The 27,258-nt window shown below is 33.9% G+C and overlaps 1 protein-coding gene across 2 annotated transcripts in view; it reads left to right on the top strand.

Moving 5' to 3' along the window:
* Nucleotides 1-338: 338 nt before the first annotated feature.
* LOC118190611 (uncharacterized) overlaps nucleotides 339-27,258 on the top strand; it is a 237,968-nt gene continuing 211,048 nt past the window's right edge. Inside the window, exons 1-2 of one of the 2 annotated variants that reach the window (XR_015044408.1) lie at nucleotides 339-478; nucleotides 6,696-6,853. Coding sequence is in view for 1 of the 2 variants with exons in the window: in XM_085827682.1 (XP_085683808.1) it covers nucleotides 3,913-4,587 (675 nt within the window). In the remaining variant the exon portion in view is untranslated. Of the gene's footprint in view, nucleotides 479-2,212; nucleotides 6,183-6,695; nucleotides 6,854-27,258 lie in introns of those variants that run through there. The other variant, XM_085827682.1, reaches the window with a different exon arrangement.

Here is a 27,258-nt window from a genome sequence, read left to right on the forward strand (position 1 = left end):
CATCATTAGAAAGACTAGCCGCTGCTTCTTGAATTATTTCTTCGACATCTTCCACATTTACCCCTTCAAAATATGTCTGTACAATACCGCACCAAACAAGAAATACAAGTACACTCTTTCGGATATGTATTTGAAACCTATCGCTGCATAATATTTCACCAACACGTACTATTACAGTGGATATAATTAGTCTTTTAAATTTTCTTGAAGAGAATAAAATATTAAGGAACAACTACCGTGATATCGATGGAGCAAATGCTGTAGAAAAAAGAGATAGAGGGCGCTGCGCCGCCCGTATGTTTAGCTAATTAAGAGTTTCGGCAGAGAGGGATGAGAGTGGTTGAGAGTGACATAAACTAGATACTCTGTAATCTGTATATAATATTTGTACATAGTCTTCTCTTCATTAAATAGATTTAGTTAAAGGAAAGTGTCTTTGTTTGGCCAATAGAACACAAGAACCACCGATAAAGAAGATGTAAGTAAGTTATTACATACATCAAGTTTTTGGTGCATCGGCCGGGAAGGTGAGTCATTTCATTTATGTGCATGCAATTTATCTTTGATAATGAGTTTTGAAGAAACCGTCGAGAGAAATAGAAAAATTAGAGGTTCGGTTCGTACCAGTGTAACAAAATTAATAAGGAAATTGGATGAGGAATTGCAAAGCGAGAATCCGAACCTAGAAGTGTTGCAGGAATCGCTTTCAGTGTTAATCGAGAGAGAAACTAGCTTGTTAAAATATGAGGAAGTTATTAATGCTCTAAGCACTGTTCAGGAATTAGAGACAGAAGTAGAACATTGTTTAGAATACAGCGAATCCATCATTAGATGTAAATCTAAAGTCAATAGATATATTCAAAATGTGGGTAAAACCGGAACAACTTCACAAGTTTCGGAAATAAAAACTAATTATAATACTAAATTGCCTCGCATTACCTTAGAAACTTTCAGCGGCGATTTATGTAAATTTACTGAATTTTGGGCTCAGTATAAAGCTGCCATTCACGAAAACAATACGCTTCAAGATGCTGAGAAGTTTAACTATTTAAGATCTTTACTCACCGGTTCAGCTGCAAAAGCTATAAGCGGATTGCCATTAATAGGAGAAAACTGTATAAAGGCCATCGAAATCTTAACTGACAGATTTGGGAAAAAAGAACTATTAGTTAGCGCGCATATGAACGTTCTCCTAGCTTTAGAGTCAGTACGCCGTTCAAGTGATGTATCCAGTTTAAGAAAATTATATGATGAAATAACAGTTCAAACAAGAAGTTTAGAGACATTAGATATTAATTTTAATTCTTATGGCAATCTATTACTTCCTATTTTATATAAGTGTATACCGCAAGATTTAGTGTTACAGTTTAGTAGGGAGCAAAAGGTCGACACAGAGTCAACAGTGTCAGATTTATTGTTGTTTCTAAAGAGAGAAGTAGAAGCGCGCGAAAAGTCACTAACTCTGGGTCTTAACCAACACTTTCGATAACCAGTGAAAGAAATACCGACAACTATCGTAAGAGTGTTGCTCCAATTAAAAAGAAAATGGTATCAGCGGCGACGCTTAATACATCAGTCGAAAATTATATGTGCGACTTTTGTCTTAAATCTCACCTCTCAAAAGACTGCGACTTAAGTATTTCAGAGAAACACAAAGCATTATACGATCAATTTAAGTGCAAGCGCTGTTAAAAAAGGGTCACAAAAAACCATTAAGGCAAAATGGGTTAAATGTAATATTTGCAAATCTTTGTCGCATTTAGAGAGCCTGTGTGATGCAGAAGGGCAAGAAAATAAATCCATTAAAAATACTGCGAACGCAGCAATAGAGACAAACGTTAGTTCACTATTCCTCGAAACACTGAGCAAGCAAATTCCTAATGACGTGATTTATTATCAGACATTGAGAGGTCAACTGGTAGGAAATAATTCCACATTTAACGTTAGGTTGTTATGCGATTCTGCTTCCGAAAGATCTTATGTTTGTCAGTCTATTTCCAGAAAAGCAAGTTTACCGACTATTGGTACAGAAAGATTAAGAATTCATACATTTGCATCTTCGAATCCGCCAGTTTAAGAATTTAAAAGAAAAAGGCTTTCTCTAAAAAATAAGATAGGGTTCACTCTAATCATCGAAGCACTCGAAGTAAAAACCATATGTTCCAGTGCATTACCCACGCCATCTGCAGAAATTATAAACAATCTTCGCCAACAAGGATTTCACTTATCTGACAGCTGCGATAGTGAAGTGGCAGAGGTACAGATTTTAATTGGGAATGATTACTTGAACTGCATCTTAACGGGGAAAACACATCGGTTAACAGACTATTTAGTACTGCATGAAAGCATATTCGGTTGGACATTGAGTGGTAGAGTGGGGGGAGAGAGTAAGAAGTTAAGTTCAGGGTCACCGGCTTGTTTATACACATCGATTCGGAAGAGGAAAAAATATCGGAACAGATTCGTCAGCTTTGGGAGATTGAAAGTCTAGGAATCTCTGAGTGCACGTCGGAAAGGGGTTCTGGCGATGAACGAATAATTAAACAATTTGAAGAGGATTTGAAATATGTAGACGGGAGGTATGAGGCTCGCTTGTTGTGGAATAGGAGTCCAGAGCATTTGGAAAATAATTTTGGTTTAGCGAAAAGGCAGTGCGAAAGGGTGCAGCGAGAGTTAAAAAGTAACAGCTTTGTGAGGGAACAGTTTATGGAAATAATTAAATTTCAGACACAAAACAACATTATTCAAGAGTGTGAGGATACGAGAGAGGGATACTTTATGCCATTCCGAGCAGTGGTCCGTAAAGATAAAAAAAGCACTCAAGTTCGAATGGTATTTAATTGCAGCAGTTGCGAAAGAGGAAAGCTATCGTTAAACGATTGCTTAGAAAAGGGCCCAAACCTAAATCCGAATATTTTGGATATCATTCTTTCCTTTCGAAAATTTAAAATTGGATTCTGCGGTGACATAGAAAAGGCGTTTTTGATGATGGGGATAGCAAGGGAAGATAGGCAATATTTAAAATTTCTCTGGTATCCTGATAATGACAGTGAGGACTTTAAAATTATGCAAATGAACAGAGTATTATTTGGATGTAATTGTTCACCGTTTTTATTGAGTGCAACGATCAAACATCATTTAAAGAAATATGCGGAAACAAACAAAAACTGTGTCGAGATGCTAAATAGCTCACTATATGCAGAAGATTTGTGTTATGGAGGGGAAAGTGTAGAATCAGCTTTCAGTCTTTCATCAGAGGCGGTATCTATTTTGAGAGACGCGAGTTTTAATTTGAGAAAGCTAAACACTAATTCTAAAGAGCTGTGACTTGTGGGTTCAGGAAGGGATGTGTGAAGAAAGTAGGTCTGAGACAGATAGTAAGTTGAAAGTGTTAGGCTTGGTGTGGAACTTAGAAGAGGATGGTTTGAGAGTAGACATTACATCATTGTTGAGTAGTTTAGAATCGTTGAGAAATAGTAAAAGATCGGTGTTAAGCACAGCAGTTAAGGTGTTTGACCCAGTCGGATTTATTTCTCCATTTGTGGTGCGAGTTAAGAGACTGATTCAGGAAATATGGGAGAGAGATTTGGAGTGGGATGCAGAGTTGCCAAAGGAGTTACGGTGCAAATGGATAAAGTGGTGCGCTGAAATTGAGGAATTAAACGCGTTGAAAATAGAGAGGTACTACTTTACAGAAGTTCTAAGTAAAGGTCAGTCGGTTGAAATTCATATTTTCAGTGATGCGTCAGTAGTGGCATATGGAGCGGTGGCATATTTTAGATATAAGAATGAGAGAGGAGAGGTATGTGCGTCGTTTATAATGTCGAAGAGTAGGATAGCTCCGTTAAAAAAGTTGTCCCTCCCTAGGTTGGAATTGATGGGGCAGCTAGGTTAGAAAAATATTTATTGAAAATGTTTCAGGATTTGGTAGGTAGGTTAGTTCTGTGGACGGACTCCGAAATTTGCTTGTGGTGGATAAAGGGGTCAGCGCGTGAGTGGAAACAGTTCGTGTCGAATAGAGTTGCAGAAATACAAGACTGTACCTCGCCTGATAAGTGGAAATATTGTTCAGGGTCGGAAAACCCAGCAGATAAATTAACTCGTGGTGAAACAGCAAATGCATTGGTGAAAGATAATAACTGGTGGCATGGTCCATCATGGTTGAAAGATTCTGAAGATCAATGGCCTGAGCAGAAGTTTAAAGTAGAAACTGATACTCAAAATTTGGAACGTTTAAACACTTATGTTCAAGTGACTATTCCAGAAGAAGAAAATGCGTTAGACATTACCAAATTCAGTAGTCTCGAAAAATTGTTGAGAGTTACAGCTTGGGTAAAGCGGTTTGTCGCCAAGCTAAGAAAACGTGTCTGTGAAGAAGGTCCTCTTACTGTATTGGAGATCCAAGAAGCTGAGGAGTACTGCATAAAACAAGTACAGAGAGCGAATTACTTTTCGGATATTCAACAACTAGAGAGGAATAATCTAATAACACCAGATTCTAAGCTTTACAGTTTAGCACCATATCTGGACAGTAGAGGTATTTTGCGTGTCAGAGGTCGTTTGGAACAAGCAGAATTAATAAATTAATAGATGACGGAAAACATCCCATTATTCTGCCCAAAACGAAGTTCACCGAACTAGTGATATTTAGTGAACACATAAAAGTATTCCATTCAGGAGTCATGGCAACATTGTCCAAAGTCAGGAATAAATTTTGGATACCTAAAGGAAGACAAGTAGTAAAGAAAGTTATTAACACTTGCCTGGTGTGTAAAAAGTTTGCAGTGAAGCCCGCCAAACAGTTAACGGGTCAGTTACCCAGAGATCGTGTAGTCCAAAGTAATCCTTTCACAGTTGTAGGCATCGACTTAACGGGAGCAGTTACTATTAGAGAAAAAGCGGGTAACCACAAAAAGGTGTACATAGCCTTATTTACATGCGCCGTCACTCGTGCTGTACACATTGAAGTGGTTTCAGATATGTCAGCAAAAAGTTTCATTTTTTCATTACGACGTTTTTTAGCAAGAAGAGGGAGCTGCAAAGTGATTTATTCAGATAATGCGAAGAATTTCCGCAGCACATGTGAAATAATTAAAGGATTTAAAAGAATCAAAGCAGATCCAAGTGTGAGTGATTTCTTGACATCCATGGAGGTAACCTGGAAATTCATACCTGAGCGTTCCCCATGGTGGAAGGGTTCTGGGAACGTTTGATGAGAAGCATCAAGGAACCTCTGAAGAAAATCTTAGGGAGAGCATTACTGACTTTCGAAGAGCTCTCTACAATATTAACTGAACTCGAGTGTGTGCTAAATAATAGACCTCTAACATACGATAGCAACGAGCTGAGTGAACCTCGCCCGCTCACACCTTCACAGTTTTTATTGCCAGGACGTGATACATTTAACTTTCCCGAGCATTTCTTGGAAATTTTTAACAAGGTATCCGACAAAGAGACTTTAACCAGGAGGAAGCTTTACCAATCTAAGCTCTTAAAATTAACATGGATCAAGTGGAAAGAGCAATATTTACTCCATCTTAGAAATGCGCATAACTTTGCTAATCCTAAAACTGAGCGGAACCTTAAGACTGGAGACGTTGTGTTGGTAGAAGGACCAAAACAATCCAAACTACTTTGGGACATGGGTGTAATTGAAAACGTGATTATAGGAAGAGATGGACATGTTCGAGCGTGCCTCGTTCGCACGCCCAAAGGACAATTCAGAAGATCGATCCAGATGTTATATCCTTTCGAGATTTAATTTAGAACTTTTGATATTATTGAGTTTTATTATATTATTAATTATTATGTTCATTTGTGATATATACTAGTATAGATTATTCTTTTATATTATTCATTTATATATGTCATACCATTTAGTATTAATCCATTATTAATTAATGTTGATATTGTTATGTAAGTAAGTTTGTGTACTCTTATTAAAGAGTACAGGTGGGGAGTGATGTAGAAAAAAGAGATAGAGGGCGCTGCGCCGCCCGTATGTTTAGCTAATTAAGAGTTTCGGCAGAGAGGGATGAGAGTGGTTGAGAGTGACATAAACTAGATACTCTGTAATCTGTATATAATATTTGTACATAGTCTTCTCTTCATTAAATAGATTTAGTTAAAGGAAAGTGTCTTTGTTTGGCCAATAGAACTCAAGAACCACCGATAAAGAAGATGTAAGTAAGTTATTACAAATGCAATGAGCGGCATAATTAACGGGGCTGAACAGCTTATTAAAAATATTGCCAAAAACTCTTCTACTAGCCACCACATGGCAGACACCTGCTACAAAAAATTATTTCTCAGTTAAAAAATTGTTCTTAATGATATCGTCAAATTAATTAATTTCATAAATTTTTGCCACCAAATAATTGATTATTCAAAATACTATATAATAGTGCCGTCTTAACGAATGGGCCCATTGGGTACTTGCCAGAGGACCCCATGCTAATCCATTTGCCTTTTATTGCTGTGGATGATTCAGTGAGCTCTCCTAAATTTTGTAATGATTTTGTCCCCCTTGTGGTTTTACTAACTTGTGGTCTTGCTTATTTAATTGTATTTAATTGTGGTCTTTCGTCTTACTTACTGATTTGCTCGGGAATTTTGGATGCATGGGGTCTAATCAATGAAAACTTCAATAAAATAGGGATATCTAATGCTCTTGCTAATTCTGAAAATCATTGCAGGAGGACAGGGAGACTGAGTAGTGACGAAGACGATGACAGTGGTAATGATGGAGACGACTAGCAAAAAGTTATAGCAAACGACACAGTTCCAGCAGCACTGAATGATTTGACGCTTGTGGTGTAGCTGTGGACAACAAAAAGAGAGGGTGAAAATCAAGGTAAGGGGAAGTAAAAATGAAGATATGTTATTAGGTATTGTAATATTAATATTGCTATGCATTAGTATTAGTTATCAATGATTACTTTCCATTTATTAGGTTCTTACTGGTTTTTCGGAAATAAATGTTTTGTATAATTTTCCCCTGTCTATTTTCGTGTGATAAATTTAATAAAAAAAATCTGATGTGTACACCACATGACTTCCTTGTATTGAAATATTAAATTGGAATATTAAATTATACGCATTTTTTCTTGCCTTTCATTTAAACTTATTGGATTTAATTAAATCTACTTCGCCGACAGCGCATAAACCACAATAGAATAAATGCATTCTTTAAAATTCACTCTGATTTTATTTTGCTGTTGATATCAAGAATCAAGGAAATGTATTGCACCTTTTTATTCTTTTCAAAACTTTTTGAATGTTGACTCCTCTCTGAAAATTTATTCCTGGTCCCTTTATAGACACAAAATTTAATTATAGACTTTCTAAGAGTTTTCCTTTTTTCTCATGCGGAAGGCATTATCTGAAAAGCTTTTATTTTTATAATTAGGCTTCAAAATTTTCCCTTATTAGATGAACCCCTCTTTTGATGTAATTATTCTATCTCTGATGATGTGGAGTTAAAGGCCTAGCCTAGCGCACTCCGTAAATTAACTTCCTTGATCCTTGATCCTTGAGAGTATTTGTTTACCATAGCGACACTCTGGCGCTAGATTCACTTAACAGTATTAATAATTATATAACAGTTAACTTATATAATAATTATGTAACGGAAACTAAGTTAACTGTTATATAATCCAATAATTATATAACAGTTAACTTATATATTTCGTTCATATTATAACTCATAATGCACAAAATTTATATCATTTAAAGAATAGAATTATCTAATCGTTGCCACACGTTCTATTCGAATACTATAATAAAGCTAGAATGATGTATAAAAGAAATTAAGCAAACAAAACAAAAAAGAAACAGTTTTTTACAGACGATTGAGTATTTCTCATTTAATTAATTCATTTCTCACTTCGCGAGAAGGCAAAAATACATAAAAAATCAAAATATCTATATTAAAAATTACGAAGTAAATCTTAAACACTTATTTCCTCGAAAAAATTCCAGAAAAAATTAAGCATGATTTAATTGGCAATAATAAATGAATGCGTTATCTTTGTTGTTGCGAAGCTAAGTTTCTCTATATTGGCAACAAATCCACTAGTCTCCTGTTTCAAATGTAAACATCAATGGCCGCCATTAAAAAAAGGCTTAGCGGCACTTAGACAACTTTAATAATAACTTTAATAATTCTAAAAATATTGCATACAGGTTTATTAAAGGCATAAAATCCTTAACCGGAAGATAAAAACAACATAATTCAATCATTTTTAAAGCAAAAAATGTACAATTTACAAACATATAAGAGTAAAGAAACTGAGATCACTGAGCCGGGTAACAGAGTGGATATTTATATACGTTTGGTGCGGCCGATTGCAACATAAATACGAGGCGCACATCTACATGTTATAGCAGTCCCTATATACAAAATTTCAAAGTTCTGAGGCTACTCGTTTTTGAGTTATGCGAGATACGTACGTACGTTCGTACAGACGCCTTGAAAAATTCTCTTCGGAATTAATTTTAAAGCAGTTTTATAATTTTTTTGAAGGAAAAGAATATTTTATTCTGTCCTTACGTACAGATATCACGCAAAAACATCGTTAAATTGCATTCAATAGCGGTCAAAATGGATATTTTCGTTGAAATATGCTGCCTGAAACTTTTCGCGATTACAATACTTCCTTTTTACTTCGTACAAGGAAGTAAAACGGGTGAAAATACACGAGTAACTACGATAATTAGTATTTAAATTACAAAAATTATCATTTAACTTAACTAACTATAAAACTGAGAATTATCATTTTTTCAACATTAGGAACTTTCAAGGTCATGATTGTTATAAATTTTAACTAAAATATTCGCCTTAATTTAGCATTTACCAAGTTCAGCCCCAAAAAAAGAAAACTTGTTTACGTAAACAGTAGAGAATTTATATATCAGTTGTAAAAGGATCACAAAGGGATTTTATCACAAAGCACGAAGTTTCGTCTCACGCGAGTTAGTAAGATATTAAATAAAGCTTATAGAATATTAAATACAATCCGCAATTTTAGGTAACACAATAAGTACAGTAAAAGTGGGCGAGGCGCTACGTACTGAGAAACTGTTTATTCAACTGTTAAAATCGATTTAAAGAACGACCTTGAACAGGTTTTTCCTTTCAGCTCATAACCTTGCAAACCATACAATATACAATGGATACATAGATATACAATGGAAAAAAAAAAAAAAAAAATCAGGCAATCTTCTTCTAAAGTGAATTTGTTTTACGAAGGAAAGGATGTTAGGGAAAGGATGTCTGTCGTAAGGGTAATAGGTATATTTTTTTTTTTATTAAAGATTATTCATTTATTTCTTCAGTGTCCATAAAAATGAAGAAAACGAAGCGCATGAAATTGGTAGAAATAAAATAAGACAAGAAATAACAGTTATTTCTTATAAGATAAGTTACAGCAAAAAAATTGTATTGTAAATAAATAACAACAAGGGGGAAAAAAAACAGACAGTTAGTAGTTTTTCGGCCTTGTATAATCATCATGTTCCAAAATTATACCATGCATTTGCTTCATCGTTTACAAGTATACACACGTACTTGAGACAAATGATGTCAAACATCTAGCACAATTACAAGAAATATGAATTATAATTTGTTAGGAAACTTGTACACAATAATAAAATATCGACTGAATATATGCAATAAAGCAATGATGAAAGTGGAACATTATTACCGTATTTATACTGGCAAGTTTCTCCTACCTGGGCAATTTTCTCCGTAATTTTTTCAGCACATGGTTTAGAGACTTTTGATTTATGGTAACAATGTAAAAGTATACCCAAATAGGAAATTATTTTGTTAAAGCATATTATCGAAGTTAAGAAGTCCTTTGAATACATAATATAATTAGTCCAAAGCGCAATTTGCCCAGAAGGACTATCTGCGTTTTTTTTTACTTTTCAGATTGTTGCCACCAAATATTATCGCCCTATTACATTTAAAGAAATTAAATAATGAATAATCTCCATAAATGTATGTATGTTTCATGCATTGTGATAAAACAACGGTACCTAGAGCCATCCAATTTTGAATAACGTAATCTTTCCCTGAAAATGGGCATCTGGTAGCCCTAATTTGGAATTTGTTTTATTATCGATTTCATATTTTGTAAGAATTCTTTTATTAACAAACTCAAGGATTTCAAGACGAGTAATGGCAACGTTCTACAGAAAAAACATTTTTATTTCCAGCGAGCGAGACTGTGTATCCGAAATTCTAAAGATATGCTCAATTTAAAATTATTTTGCGATATTGCTGTTGAACTGAATTTTGTGGTTTAAGTGCGAAGAACATGATATTTAATAAATAAAGGTAACACACAAAACGTTAAAAAAACCCGCCTCTTTGGACATAATTTAAAATCTGAAACCTTTCAGAATTTTTTTTTTTTTTTTCATTATTATATCTTTATGTGTACTTTTTAATGTGTTATGTTTATCATTTAAGCTGTCGAGAAAAAGTACACACCGCGCATTTTGCTCTCCCGTTTTTCAAGGGATAAAATTAGTAAAAAAGGGCGGGAAATTCGCGAGTTAATATGATATGATTAATATTAATCCAGTTTAAAATTTTTATTGTTACACAGCGGTCATAATGTCGCGAGATGTAAAGACATCAGAATTGCGAAAACAGTGAATCATTAGAAATAGTGATTCCTCAGAATTGCGAAAATAGGATAAAGATAACATATATCTTCAATATAAAAGAAGACTGCAAATTAATATTAAAGATTATACACATAATTAAAATGCTGTATAATATCTCTAACAGGATCAAATATAGTTCCAGACGATATTGATAGCTAAAGATGGCTGACTACTGACTGATGAGGTTTAACACACATAAATTTAGGTTAGAATATTAATATATATGTTCATTTATACTCTGAGGAATATTTGTTGCATCAGAAGTAGGTGGTCATCATAAGAAATTCACTGTAATTGGAATTCGAATTCACATTTGTCAGCAAATTAGACAAAAGCTTGACTGTGCAATGTTTCAAACAGTAACTTTTATAACTTTTATTTAATTTCATCTTAATAATAAAAAAAAAAGCGTTCTTTTACTGAAGAGATTAATCTTTTTTTATTTTCTGTATTTATTTCGCATTGTTATGTTAACTGATAAGGAGCACATTTTTTTTTTTAAGCGTTTGAGTCCCAGGGGTACTGAAAAAAGCCTTGTCGAAAAGAACCAAATGGCGTGATAACGCTTGGTTCATTTCATATCGAAAAGAGTTAACCGGCGCTACAGTCAGTGTTTCAGTTTTTGTCGAAAAACACGTCACAATGCGAAGAAGCTTAACTTATTTACATAGAGAAAGGACAAACGATTTTTATAAAAGAATTAATGTCGCCTTATAGAATTACTAGACGAATTAATTTTTATTCGTTGTATGAAAGAAGCTAATTTGCTTTGAGAACAAAAATGCTATGAAAGCCGATTCTTTTGAAATGATGTACTACTTTTTTTCAAAACCAAAAATATTTTTAGTCGTTAATATTCAGTTGCTGTTGTTGTTAGTGTTGAGCTTATAAATATTTTACACTAATATATAAATGATTTCAATTTTTTTTGAATAAATGCAATTAAAACTCATAGCAATTAGAAATAAATTACTTACACAGTTCACACGAATAAATGAGGATACATCGGAAAAAATATCATTAAAATTCAGCAGAATCTAAATGCATCATCAACTGTAAATTACCATGTGAAGTTTGAATATGCATTTTTATGTCATGTTGTTTGTATCTTTTAAAAAAGGTACTGAAAATATGGTATACTGACAGCTGCAATTTTCAAGTATAATATCCTTCAGGTATGAGAAAGAGACAAATCTGCAAGTAGATATATATGCATAAATCTATTATTTTATTATTTAAGAAAAAAATTTCATCGTTTAAATTCTTACTTCGTACAATCACTGATGTTTGGGTGTAACGTAACATCTGAAAGCTTTCAGATTTTTTTTTTTTAATTCTGCATTTTTTATTTTTATTTTTATGTTAAAAATAAGTTACTTAATGTTTAATTTAAGGTATTAAAATTATTCGAGATAAATGTCAGGCTAGAAATTTAATATTTAGTAGTCAATATGTTTGAAGGATAGAGGTAACCAACAGAATTTCTTTCAGACATCTTCTTTAAATTCAAGTAGAAAATAATTATAAATTCTAATTTTTTTCATCATTATTGTTACTATTTATGGATGTTTTAATAAAAATATATTACAAAAACTTTAATTTAGTCAGAAAATTTAATTTTGTTAAAAAAATGTTTTCATTAAAAAAAAAAAAAAAAAAAACTCCAGCCTGTCAGCTGCTTTTAGAGCGTGCATTCGGCCCAGGTGCAATTTGAGTTTGAGACCACTGCTATATTCTTTGTAACATACGATAAGAATTTCGAAGCTCCTGCAGCGTTCCGCGAAAAATTCTGTGAAACTTCCTATGTTGACTACGTCTTGCAGACGACTACTTCTTTGAATGACAAGTGTTTCTGAGAAAATGAACATTCATACTACGGTGATCACTTCCACAGAAGATTAAATATAGTCTGGAAAAGTGGTATAGTGGGTTACTCTTTATTTAATAACGATTATCAGCCATGCGCAGTGATGACTTTCTATGACATCTGTGGTCTGTGCGTCTATCTAAGACTTTCTAAGACATCTGTAGTTCAAAGCCATTTTCGTCTTCTAGCAAAGTGGTCGCCTTCTGGTGCTCACTTCGTCGCTCATGGTCAGCATTAATGCTTCTGTATGTTCTTAGAAACATTGATCTCGTTTAGAGGTGGTCATCTACGGAAGTTTTCTGTTATGAAGGGTTTCACTGCAAACACCGTTAGTAAAATACATATTAACTACTATCATATAACTCAACCCGTACATGCTGGAAAATGACCAATAGTTCTTACAGTGAGCAACAATGTTTCTCACAGAGCAAGTAATGTAAAATATCAGAACTGAACGTCATTTCTGCAAGATGACCATCTTCACGGAAAACCACAATCATCTGAAACCGTAGGTGATCGTCTTGGGTATATTTTAAGTCATGCACTTTTGAAGTTTAGGACTTCTAACTTTCTAAACACCCTATTTAATAACAACAACAAAGTTTATAATAAGAAACAATGAATCCTCTTTTTAAGGCAACCACCTATGGCTCTAAAGGATTCTGGTTTTCTGTGAAAGTGATCGTCTTAGAAAGGTGCTGTTCAGTATCGATGTTTATTTAAGTTTTCAGTAATACCTTTAAAAGTGGTAGTTTACAGAAAAAAAGGTCATTTTAGTTTACGTTATATCATAGGATACAAACTGTTAGCTAGAAAAAACACTACTAAATAAATAACATTACAAAAAAATAGAAACCTCAATCTAACTCGATTGTGTCCTTTGTATTTAATTTATCTAAGAGCGTAACTTCTCTGATATTTTTTCCAGATTAGATAAACAAGGGAAATAACTTCAAATGTATTTAGATCAGAAGAAATAAATGATATGTAGTAATAGGACAACAGTTTTAAAAATAATAAATAGCAGTCAATCTAAATATACGATATAGAAAATAGTAATACTAGGTTAGGTTATCCAGTGAATACAAAAAACACTATAGTTATTTTATTTACGATCATCATTTTGATAGAAAGACCTTCCTGGTATGGAATCCGATGATTTCCCCCCCCCTCTTTTCTTACTACCCACCTATATTCTCTCTAATTTTTTGAACAGTCGAACAAGGCAGGAATAGTATTAGGAACCACCGCTAAGCAGTACGTTATTTTGATCATCACAAATGTTTAGATCGATTATTGAAGTCCAGTGTACGCCGCATGGATAAAGCATTTATGAACACAAAATAAATAAATAAATAACTATTGGACGACTGTGTTCGCTCGTAGCTTAAAGCGCAGTGTCTCCAATTTCTCGAAAGCATGCATCCGTCTTTTCTCAGAAGTAATAACAATCACAAACATTCATGCCTGTTTACTAGATACCCGAGCTGCATGTGCTTTCTATTTTCCTCCAGGAATCTTATTGACTAGAACGGATTAGATTGAATGACTTAACTAAATCTTAGGCAAATGAGGGCGCTGTTTACGTAATTCCATTCCGATTCTGACCGACAGTATTCGGAAGTATGAAATCCAGTTATCTTGCACCTCTCTATCAACTTCTTGAATGATAGACCGGGGCGACAATCTGCAGTAATATATGTTAATATGTAAAATAACACACATTCCAGAAGATGCTGTAGACTATGTAGGGCTTCCTGAAGAAAAAAAAAATCCTGAAAGCTTTCAGATTTTACATTACGCCAAAAGGGACGTGTTTCCAACGTTTTGTGTGTCACCTTTATTTATTAAACATCATGTTCTTTGCACTTAAACCATAAAATTCAATTCAACAGCAATATCGCAAAATTATTTTAAAATGAGCCTATCATTAGAATTTCGGATACACAGTCTCCCTCTTTGGAGATAATTTTTTTTTCCCCGTACAGTGTTGCCATTGCTCGCTTTGAAATCGCTGAGTTTGGTAATCAAAAATTCGTTAAAGTATTACAAAATATGAAATCCGTAATAACACAAATTCCAAATTAGGGCTTCAGATGCCCATATTCGCAGAAGGATTACGTTATTCAAAATTTGATGGGCAATACGGCTGTACAGTTGTTTTATCACAATGATAGAAACATACATACATTTGTGCAGATTGTTCATTATTTAATTTCTTTAAATAAAACACAGGGCTCTAATATTTGGTGGCAGCAATTTGAAAAGGGAACCGACATTTACAGTGAACCAACGCAAAAGCCCAAAACGAAATTAATAGCCCTTCTGGGCTAACGCCGTTTGGGCTAAAATTTTTTCCTTAATTGTAATCGTATTTATAAGGGGGGAAAGAGGGTAATTTTATTGTTTTAATTGCTTTCAGAAGGAATTCCAATCTGCTCACAATAACTGGATAACGATAGTAGGAACACACACCATTTAGGAAAAAAATTATACAAAATAAAAAATCAAGATTCCTTGTAGAGTCTATTAAGCTTTTCGAAGTATGAAACATGAAAAACCAGTCATACCCTCGCCAAGAATCGAAATCCGAACCTTCCGATACTAGCCAAACGCGCTAGTGATATTTCGACCATTCTCCATTCAACATCACCTAAAATTAAGCCGATTCTTCCACTGCTATAAATCAGTATTCGTTGGGGAATACTGATCATAAATCAGTATTCCCCAACGAATACTGATTTATGATCTCAGATATACTGTTCTTTTCAGAAGAGGTAGCTTTAAGAAAGTAGCAGCTACTAGAAGAATCATTATAATTGTTTTCTAATAGATAACAGAATTAATTTAATTCAATTGTCAATTCAAAATCTGGTTGTTCATTCTAAGAGAAATTTAAGAGCAATTTAACTGAAGCATTTTTTCCATAATCAGCTGTTATATAAGTTTGCTTTCTACATATTGTTCATTGCGTATAACTGATGTATACCCACTGGCAGCAGATATACAATATATGCATAACAAAGTATAAAAAAAATTTAAATTAAAAAAAAAAAAAAAAAAAGGAAAATCTGAAAGATTTCAGATCTTAAATTATGAAAGATCTGAAAGGTTTCAGATTTTAAATTACGTCGAAAGGGGCGTTTTATTAACATTTTGTGTGTTACCTTTATTTATTAAATATCATATTCTTCGCACTTAAACCATAACATTCAATTCAAAAGCAAATTCGCAAAATAATTTTAATTTGAGCATATCTTTATAATTTCGGATACACAGTTCCGCGTGCTAGAGATAAAAAGGTTCCCCCCCCCGGTAGAGTGTTGCCATTGCTCGCTTTGAAATCGTTTAGTTTTTTTTTATCAAATTTTGTTGTTACAAAATATGAAATCGATAATAAAACAAATTTCAAATTCAAATTTGGGCTTCCAGATGCCCATATTCGCAGTAGGATTACGTCATTCAAAATTGGATGGCTCTAGGTGCCGTTGTTTTATCACCATGCGAGAAAAATACATACATACATTTATGCAGATTCCTCGTTATTTAATTTCTTCAAATATAATACAGGGCGATAATATTTGGTGGCAACAGTTTTAAAAGTGAAACGGACATTCAGAGTGATTCGACGCAAAATCGCAAAACGAAAACAATAGCCCCTCAGGAAAAAATCCCCTTTGGACTAATAATAATTTTTGTATTATAAGAATAATACTATTTATGAATAATGAATTTATATAATATTAAATACACTTACAATATGGGTAAAGAAAAGAGATACTAAATGATGGCAAAACGAAACTAAATGTGAAAATGGAAGTGCTATTACTTTATCTGAGACGCAACTGCATAATTAAATTTGAAACTGTTTATGCAGGGAAATCTGTATTAGCCGGTCCTCTGTCATTCGAGGTCTCTATTGAACGAACCAGCAATAAATTTAAAATCATTGGGAAAATTTAGCAGTATCAGAAAGGGATAAGTGTAATATTAGAACACAAAAACCAGTAATATTCACGAATTTTATCCATGGTTGGTCTTTTGGACCTCCTTATCAGTAATGGATCATTTAACGGCTCTCTTTTTGGGCAGAAAGATAGAAAATGTGGGTTATACGTATTAACGATGAAAGCAGCACTATCTGACAATGAATTCATAAACAAATTTCAAAGGATAAAAGGATGACATTTCGGAATGGATAAATATAGAAAACAGTGAGTCAAGTTATTTGAGTGACAAAGAAATCATTCGCGGCGTAGTTCCGGAGAGCTAATGTTTCGGAGAGAAAAATGCTTTTAAGAAATTTAACAAAACTTCACAGTTCGGGTAAATTTTAATACATTTTGATTATTCACGTTTTTTCATGAATATTTTTATCATGAAACGAAATCTTGCCTGAATTATTTATTAATTGAATAAAGAAACATATATTATCTAGTAATAAAAGTGTTTGTTAAAGTGTTTTTAGCCCAAAGGGGCAATTTCCCCAGAAGGGCTATTAATTTCGTTTTGGCATTTTGCGTTGATTCACTGTAAACGACGAATCACTTTTTAAATTGTTGCCGCCAAATATTCGAGCCCTGTATTACATTTAAAGAAATTAAATAATGAATAATTTGCATAAATGTATGCATGTTTCTCGCATTGTGATAGTTGTTTTATCACAATGCATTAAGGACATGACTGGAGCAGAATCACTAAATTCAAGTGAAGATGAATTATCGTCCAGCACATTTAAGTCGGTCGAAATTGTAGAGTTTTTTAAAGCTTTTCGAAGCAGGAAAAAGAAAATCAGCGATGCCCTCGACAGGATTCGAACTTTAAACCTTCTATTACTAGCCGGACGTGCTTCAAATTACGCCATGAAAGTACGGAGTGAGGAAGGAGAAAATATTTTTCGTAATTACTTCATATAGAGCTGCGCTAGTACTACAATTAAAATATAATACTGTATATAGGAAGAACTGGTAACAGACTAATAAATAAATATATCTGAAAATATGGAAAATAATCTGTCCATAAATAGGTAATTAGCATCATACAAAAAAATCAGTCACCTTTATAATATTTACATTTTTAATCTGCTTTTGCTACATACAGAAACGAAAAGAATAATGTGCAGTAGAATTCTAGTTATCCGAATCAATTGGGACCGAGCCTTATTCGGATAATGAAAAATTCAGATAATTGGATTTTTTCCGAAGAAAGAGTCTACGTACACTTTAATTAATTACTGTCTGTACTTATGTTGAAAATGGGAAAGGAAAACTATTTTAAAAGACAAAGTGGTTTTAATTAATTAAAATGAAAAGGCAACACTTTTAAGCACTTGTCACATAGCTTACCGTACTGCAATTACATAGCTTACCGTGCTGCACATAGCAGCAAGCAGTGCTGAAAGTCACTGCTTGCTGAACATCTCGGTCAAAATAAGCTGTTTGACTGTCTTCATCCGTTTTCGGGCAGTCAAGTCGCGCATCCGCTTGACAATGAGAATTTTCATATGACCACACTCTTAACGTTTTTAGTCTTAATTTTTTTCTTAAATTCTGAAAGTGATTCCGATAATCAGCGATTCGGATAGTCGGAGTTCAGATAACTGGAGTTGTACTGTATATTTTTCAAAAAGAGGATATAGAGAGATAGTGATTTCCTGTCTAAAAACGAAACATTCAGAACATTAATATTTCATATAGGTTTGGGAAGCCGTACCAGAAATAAATCAAAATACCTAATTCGACATGATTTCGGTAGATGGATTGCAGCGAAACATTCGAAATCCAAGTATGGGCGTCATTTCGAGGACAATGCTGAATGTCGAGGACGAATAGAGGAAATGAAGGAACACGCCCAACATATATTAATGAATGTTTATTGTAGAGACATTCCTCAACACTTCAGAGAACTGAGAATATCTTTCACCTATGATGTATCGTATAACAGTATCGTTATCAATTAAATTTCGTTTTGCAATCCAGCAATAAGAATACTATATATCTGATGCAAAACAAGAAAGTGTTTTAGATTTTATAAAAGAATTAATTGTATGAAGCAGGCGACACAATAGCTTCAAAGTATTTAAAAATGAGAAACTAAGGTAACTAAATACGATATGCGCTCATTAAAATTTAAGACAGAATTTTAGGGGGATTATTTATCTGTTTATTCTCTTCCTTGTAAATACTTAATTAGATTCCGAAATGTAGCATTTAGGAACGCAGAGAGAAATTTCGTGAAAATTACGAAGAACTTTTCCAGCGCAAAAATAATAATGAATAATACCATTAAAATAATAATAGTTGATTGCCATATAGCATTAAAATAATATATATGAATTAGTATCAATATAAAATCAATTAAATCAATAGTAGAATACGTGAATTGACCGCCAGACACCGATTATTTTTGACGGCCTATTTAATTTAGGAATTTCTCAGTTACCTCATAATTAAGATACAATAACACGCCGAACAAATATTAATTTAGAAGTCAAACAACAAAAATCAGCGTTATATTTTCAAATTTTCACAGGACTAGTTTCGATGGTTTTTACCGAACTATCATCGTTTATGATGACTTGTTTGACTTCTAAATTAATACCTCATAATTATTAACGGATTAAATTGATTCCGTTTTTATTTTTGTAGATTATTATCAATATTTATAATAAATAACTGATTTTTTTCGCAAATTACATCTAGTGATCTGAAGTGCAATTAATTAAATCCCCTTTCATTGCCAATTAACTGTTTATCGATACACGGAAGGAACGCTGCAACACAACTCCAAAGCAAACATAAAGGTTGATTTTGTTTTTCCTAATGCCGGTTTAACATCATTGAGAATATCATTATTCTGCGACTTAACCTTCTTGGCTTAATTAGAAAGAATGTGCCTTGCTGTCGCAACTAATTAACTGTTATTTCTTTAATAAGCTGAATGCAGAAAATCACGCGAGTTCTTAGGAGAATGATGACTTCCTGTTCATGTTAACGCGTGGAGAAAACAGCGAGAATACCCATGCAGCTAAGCAGCTAATCCGTTTTGTTCATCAGTGGCTGCGTGGATAAGACCGCTGAATACTGGTAGTTCGACTTGACTCAAATTTCTACTAATGGATTGACTGCAGTGGAATTCTCCGAATGGAAATGCAGTGGAATTTGCAATGGGAAACACGTAAAATTTCCTCCATATGTAACGTAAATAAGTAGTCTGTCCATTTATTCAAGAAAGCATCGCTTTTGCAGTTTGTCTTAAGTAACCAATCATTTTATTCATTTGGCAACTGCTTAGCCAATAAACTGCAGTGGATCTTTTTTTAGAAAACATCTATTGGTTCTAGACAATTTTAGTCTTTTGGGGAAATGGTTTGTCTTACAACGATGAAGTGATATCAGTGTTTACTTAAGTTCTCAGAAATACTGAGCTGCTTTCAATGGTGGTAGCAAGGAGAGAGTTCATTATATTTAATTCACTGACACTCAGTTTGACATTTCTTTAAACTTATTTAACGTTCTTGGAAACTGAATATTAAACTGCTCCTTTTTATTACAAGTTCGGTCTATCTTTTTTTAATTAATTTTTTAATTAGGAATTCTGTGCGAAGAATTAAAACTTGTCTACCTTTGAACGATAATTAGAAATTTTAATAATTATTAAGTTGTTTCTGAACTGTGAACTGACTTTTATTTTATAAATAACTGAAGCAAGTAGTAAATCTAATGCATTTTCTACGTAAAAGTTAATGTGTAATTCGTGTGATATTCACAGATAAGTTGTAATATTATTTTGCGTTGCAGAAAATGACTTGCATACATACGTAGCGAAATCTATATTTCTTATAATTTTTCATAAAATGCTCAGCATTTCTGAAAAAAAAGCAGACATCAGAGCTGAAAAAGTCACTTCTCTAGGTCAACTACTTTCGCGGATGACCATAACCGTCTGGAGCAGTGGGTGGTCGTCTCAGGAAAGTTTTTGTGTATTTTAAATCTAGAGAGGTGTAAAATAATTGAAAGCTTTTCTCTTGTATAGCTGATCCCATCTGAGTATTGCATCGCATTTTGAATTCTGCAGATAATTCAACAGATTAGGACGGTTCAAAGTTCCGTGAACTCTCTACGTAACGATTTCCAATTTCATTGAGGTAAAGTTAGTTGTTGACATAGGAAATCCAATCTGAAAAACGTCACAACGCTGATAAAGACGGCGAAGGGTTCAACAAAGAGAGAAAGAAGATTAATTGATAAAGTGCATCGAGCTATCTTGAAGAACCACGTCTGGAGCGAAAACATTAAAAGCAGCTCGTTTGAGTAACCTGTTATGAGTAACTGCTTACAAGTAGGGAAAAAATATAAAAACACGCCAAGCAAATAAATTTGAATACCATTGAATATGAAAATTATATTAGTATTTAAAAGTGATTTTCTTCACCATAGTTAAATAACTTCTCATGGTGACCATCTTTTTGTAATGACGACCTCTGTAGATGACCCCTATTTCTTAAAATATAAATAAACATATTGATATTGAACAACTCTTTAAGGGGACTTTAACTCCACAGGATACTCACCTGAAACCAGCGTTTCTTAATATTTTTGACACGTGGAGCCTTTGTCCACCTTTATCGTGAAAGGGCTGGTTTGCTTGAATAATATGATTTTAATGCAGCATTCTGTAAATGGATAATTTGCAGCAAAAATGACAATTATTTCATATAATATTTATTTGCTTTGAAAAGTAATTTCAAAATGAATCCAATAATTCTTAAAATAACGTATTCAAACCGGACATTTAATGAGATGAGTAATGCTGCTTTTTATTACGGCATATATACCTTATTAGGCTTTATGGATGAAAGTTCAATTCTCATGTCAGGTTCGGCATCAAGTCTATTACGGGGCTGTAGTGTAGAATTGGGTGCCCCTTCGATTCATGACAAATTTTGTTCAATTTTTGCAATGAAACTCCATTTCTGGTGTACCATAGTCGTATCTCTGTCCAATAAATCAGACCTGTTCTAGGCTAAATATTTATCTTTATATAAAACTATGTACAGATTACAATTTAGAAATACTTTAAAATACATTTTCACTTCAGTAGAGCGCGCAAACTAGCGTCCGCTCTTTTCTCTTTCACATCACAGTCTCCTTTTTTCCCACCTGCGACCAGGGGGGGAAGTCCACTCCCCTCTTCCGAGGCGAGAAGAGGGTTCTCTGTCCCTTCTTTTAGGGTGGGTGACCAAGTGTTCTTTTAGAGAAGGGGAACGTTACACTGGTTACCATGATAGTTTTAACTTGGTTTAGCTTCATAATTTTTTTAAAATGAAAAATAGATCGATGTGTATATGGACAAAGTGAAGGCAGTGCGCAGTGCCGAGTTTGTGCAGATATTTTCTTAAGTGAAAATAGATCAATGTATACATGCACACCGAGTTTGTGCAATTCTTTGATTTCTTATTTTGGTTTCGTGTAGCGGCCATCTTGGAATCGTGCCTTCTTGGAGCCAATGTTGGCGTCGAAAAAGTATCGCCAAAAAACAAGGAGCACCCATTTGTAAACTTTTACCCCATTTATGGTACTTATTTTTTGTCTCATAAGCTGACAACCCCTTTTCGCACATACATGTAGTTACAAATGGTGAAAATACCAATATGGCCTTCTGTGACAGTTGAGATATTAATCTTTAAATTGCATCAGAATTCTGTTAGCGGTATTAATTTAAATATTTCTCGCAATGATGAATAAGATGTCGCTTCAATAAAAATTTCGCATTTTTCTGCTGACGTGGTCAAAGGTCATGCATTGACAATAAATCGGTTTTTAATCCATGATTCATTTTGATATTTAATCTATTGCTGATCTGGAAAATGCTGATTGAAAGCTTCAAAGCTTCACTGAGATCTTAGTTGCTGAATAATTTGTCTTCAATAAATGTCTCCGCTATTTTAACCCGTCCTCTTTTGAAAAGCCTTTTATTGTTCCGAAGCGATAAAATCGTTGGGAAGGATAAGAATTGCTGAAGAGCGCAGAAATTGCCCAAAATTCTCTCTTTTTTTTTTTTTTTTTTTTTTTTTTTTGAGGGGGGAATGAGATATTTTTCGTGAGCAGTAAATACATTTACCTGTTTGCCCTGAAGGGTTAAATTAAGTTCACCGATCTTTGTAAAAATATCGCTTAAATAGGCAATTTTAAGCAGACAGTTTCTGTTAAATAACTGACCTTTTCAATTCGGAATACTGTTCTTAAAAAATAAATAAAATAAAATAAAATACGCACCTCGTCTCTTTATTCAAAAATACAGGTTAGTATCTTTCCTTGAGAGAATCATCGGACTTCATCATGTAAAAGCCAAGATTGTATGTGCACGTCCTCATAGCCTCACGTAGTATTTTGAATAAAAGATTATTTAGTGGATGAGATTTGTATCAAGTTAATGCCTCTGACAATCTCATCAAGAACCTATCTATGGATTATGCAGTGGCCATTAGAAGAGTTTTGAGTGATATTTTTAATAAGTTGTACAGCCCCGTTAATTATATGACCTTTTCTCCCATGTGTACAGATATAAATGCAGTTGTCCCATGATATGTTTCCCTCTTCATGAAAAGAATTTAGGAGGCCAAATATTTCCACTTCAGTAGTATGTGTTGGTTGAAATTTGTATAAAAGATCTTCTAACAATGCGTTTTGGGGCTGATACCTAGCGATGCCGAATAATAGTAGAAGTCCAGCTATTTTTTTTTAAGAGCCACTACAAGGGCCAGAAGTGGTGGTCCATTTCATTATGGAAGCATTTAATCGGTTGCAACCGTTGCCTTCTGTGAGGGGACGGACAGTGACAAACATGCCTTCTCCGGGATTCGAACTCGAGCTCTTCGTTACAACAGTCAGTGTCACTAACCACTATACCGATTGGTCAGCTGCATTGGTGGATTCAACCATTTGTACTGAAAATTTATTAATTTGAGAAGAAAAGTTAAGCTCATTCTTTATATAGGCTACTAAATTTCGAATGCCCTCAGCTTCCATGTCATTTGAAACTGGGATCTTAGCTATTTCTTTTACTGTTTTTCATCTGATATGTATTTCCATCTCCATAGTGGGAGGTTTCATAAGAGTAGGTTTCACTGAATTGAGCTCTCTGGTAGCTGATTAAGTTAGGAGCCTCAGTTGCTTTTCTTCTTTTGTGTGTGTGTGTGTGGTTTAAAGAATAAAGGTATCTAATTTTAAGAGTTTGTCGCACTTTCGAATGAAGAACTGACAAATATATATATATATATATATATATATATAATTTTTTTAACTCGCCATGAAAAGATTCCAAGTAAAGACGCATTCCAGCCATAGAACTATTTGGAAGAACTTTGCATATGACACAATGATGATTGCCATCATTGTTCATGAATCCTAAAAACGCATAACTTCCGTCGTACTTTCCAACGTACAACTTTCATCATACTTCTCTTTTTTTTTAACTGTTCTGGATTGATTATTTATAAAAACATTAAGTAGTCTAACTTCTTAATGTTTTTATAAATAACTTTGGGGCAATTACATTTGTATTACTTTCATTATTACTATCCAAGCAAAAGAGTCGAATTCTGCAGTAAAATGATTCAAAGAGCTCTTTCTTAAGCCACCTCTCCACCCTGCAACAAAATACCGAAAGCAATTTTAAGACACAAAAGGCAGTGACAGCCACCATTTAAGCTGTATGAAGTTTAAATGGTTATTATGTTAATAATATTTTTAACAGCGGATATAAAACGCAAAGAAATTATTAATACAATTTCTAGGCTTTGAAACAGGGAAGACAGAATATAACAGCCCGTCTCCATTTGCTGTGGATCCCATCGTACATAAATAATAGCGATTCACAAAGCGAACTTTAGCATCCATTGTGAATCACGTGATACGATAATATTCGAATACGGTTCGAAGGGTTCGAATATACGGTTCGAAGGGGCGAGTGATAGAATATAGCCGAAATTTTAATTCTTCTTGTATCTGTTTGTTTAACTGTTGAACAATAAATTTTGGCTCTTATCCTGGTTCTGTTTCTTTATAATTTACATTATGCCCATCAAGATGTTGTATCTTTTACTTCTAATCTTACAGAAGAGTATATGAGATATGATATTATAAGAATTAATAAATTTTATCACTATGCAAATACTTTAACTAAAAATATAAAACATAAGTTAAAAGAAATCTGAAAGCTTTCAGGTTTTATATTACTCTCAAATGGGAGTTTTTTTTTATACCTTTATTTCTTAAATATCATGTTCTTCGCACTTAAGCCATAAAATTCAATTCAACAGCAATATCACAAAATAATTTTAAAAGAGCCTATCTTTAGAATTTTCGACGCACAGTCACGCGCGCTGAAAATAAAAATGTTCCTCCCTCCCGGTACAGTGTTGCCATTGCTCGCTTTGAAATCGTTGAGTTTCTTACTGATAAATGCTTTACAAAATATAAACTATATAATAAAACAAATTCAAAATTTGGGCTTCCAGATGCCAATATTCGAGGGGACGATAAAACGATTCATTTCCTAAAAGACCAAGATACTCCCGCAAAGTGGGTAGTTATCTCAGAAAATGTTCACTGTATTCCTATAAATTATTGGTGTAACCACTCTTTATACTATACACTAGCAACGAGAGTAAGGTGCCGTCTGGTGAATAGCCAGAAAAACTTTCAGTAAAGGCCGGGTGATGAACCTGTTAGGTTGTATCAGACCCCTGCTCTGTAAAACTTAAAATTATGTGTTATGTCCGTGTGTAACTTAGTCAACCACTCCTGGTTCTATAAACTATGGTGCACATACTCTAGCAACAAGAGTAAGGTGCCAGCCATATGGTGAGTAGCTAGAAAAACGTTCAGTAAAGTCCAGCTGATGAACCTGTTAGGTTGTATCAGACCTCCTGCTTTCTAAAACTTAAAATTATATGTTATGTGTGTAACTTAGTCCTTGTAATAATTGTTTCACGATCAAGGACTCATTAATAACCCTATTCAGCACGACCCCCGACATTGGTCTTTTTATCTGTATATCAAAATTGTCAAACTAAAATGTAAAAAACTACAATATAACTTCGCTTTTCAATCATATATCCTTTTTTCTAACTTTGATACTTCCTATGAGTTGTTTTACAAAGTGGAATAAACTATAGTGACTGCGTGAGTAAAACTACCCTACATCCAAAATTCGTAGGTAGCCTTGTGGATCATCATAACCACGCTTTTGCTCCGTTTTCTCTTCTGATACTATTATTTAAATAAAAAATAAATAAATAAATAAATAAAATTTAAAAAAACCTCTTATGTATTTAAGCCATCAATAATTCTCTAGTTAAGTCATTGAAACTAGTCCAGCAAAAAATTTACAAACATTAATCTGATTCTTGTTGTTTAACTTCTCCAATAATTTTCTTCGCTAATTTAATTTTTATAGTCAATGAGATACATGCCGATGACCTCATTGATCAGGTGACTTATGTAAGAATAGATAAAGTAAGAATTTTCAGATAAAGTAAGAATTTTCAAAAAAAGAAGAATGAAAGCTCACAGATAGAGAACTAAAAAAATTCACTTGAAAGTTATACAATGAAATCTTCCTAATCCTGTTAATACCATTGTATAGGAATAATAGGGATACTGTGTAGGGATACTTGATTGCTAAGCAAAACGTCTCTCAGAATCACAAAAATCTGCCAGCAAAATATGAAATCTGGTAACGCATTTAATGTTTATCTTTTTTTTCGAAACTGGCAACATATAATCACTTTTTATCCCATTTTTGTTTTAGAACGAAAATTGATTTTCTAAATGAGGCAAATAGTGATGAGTCGGTACTACCGAACCGGGTATTTTGTAACGGGTACTTGGTTGTAACGGGTACTGAAAATCGGTACATCCAAGTACCCGTTACTTCAGTACCGAAATCAGTACTTTTCGGTATTCGTTACTTCTGTACCGAAACGGATACTTTTCGGTATTCGTTACTTCTGTACCGAAACGGGTACTTTTCGGTATTCATTACGTCTGTACCGAAACGGGTGCTTTTCGGTATTCGTTACTTTGTAACGAAAATATGCGTCTCTTCTAGGTATTTCGGTATTCGTTACTGGAGGATCGATGAGGGTTCAGCTCACTTCGGTTTTGGTACGAGGACAGTAGTATCTAGCTGTATTTGCGAAATTGTGATATGCGCTCCTTGTGTCTATGAATGGTCTGCTCCTCAGACACTTCCGTAGTTGACATGTTTTCTGATATTCACAATCTTACTTCGTACAGATAAAATCAAACACGTGGTGACGTGGCAGAGTTCCTTCAGTGCGCAAAATCGTTAGCTGTGTATTTCGGTACTCCAAATCGTTACTAGGGCACTTCAGTACTCCAAATCTTTACTAGGGTACTTTGGTACTCCAAATCGTTACTAGGGTACTTCGGTACTCCAAATCGTTACTAGGGTACTCCGGTACAGTAAACCGTTACTAGGGTACTCCGGTACAGCAAACCGTTACTCCGGTATTTCGTTACTTCAGTACTCCAAATCGGTACTTGAAATCGGTTTTCGGTACTTTTCAAAGTAACGGTTACTTGAGTAACGGGTATTTTGTACCGGGTACCTGTCTGTACCCGTTACTCTCGTACCGGGTACAAGAATGTACCGAAGTTGCCCATCACTAGAGGCAAGTTAAATTT

Source organism: Stegodyphus dumicola, chromosome 12 (genome assembly GCF_044657685.1).
Source record: "Stegodyphus dumicola isolate Sdum_Otavi_A_Nest chromosome 12, ASM4465768v1".
NCBI classification, from domain to species: Eukaryota; Metazoa; Arthropoda; class Arachnida; order Araneae; family Eresidae; genus Stegodyphus; species Stegodyphus dumicola.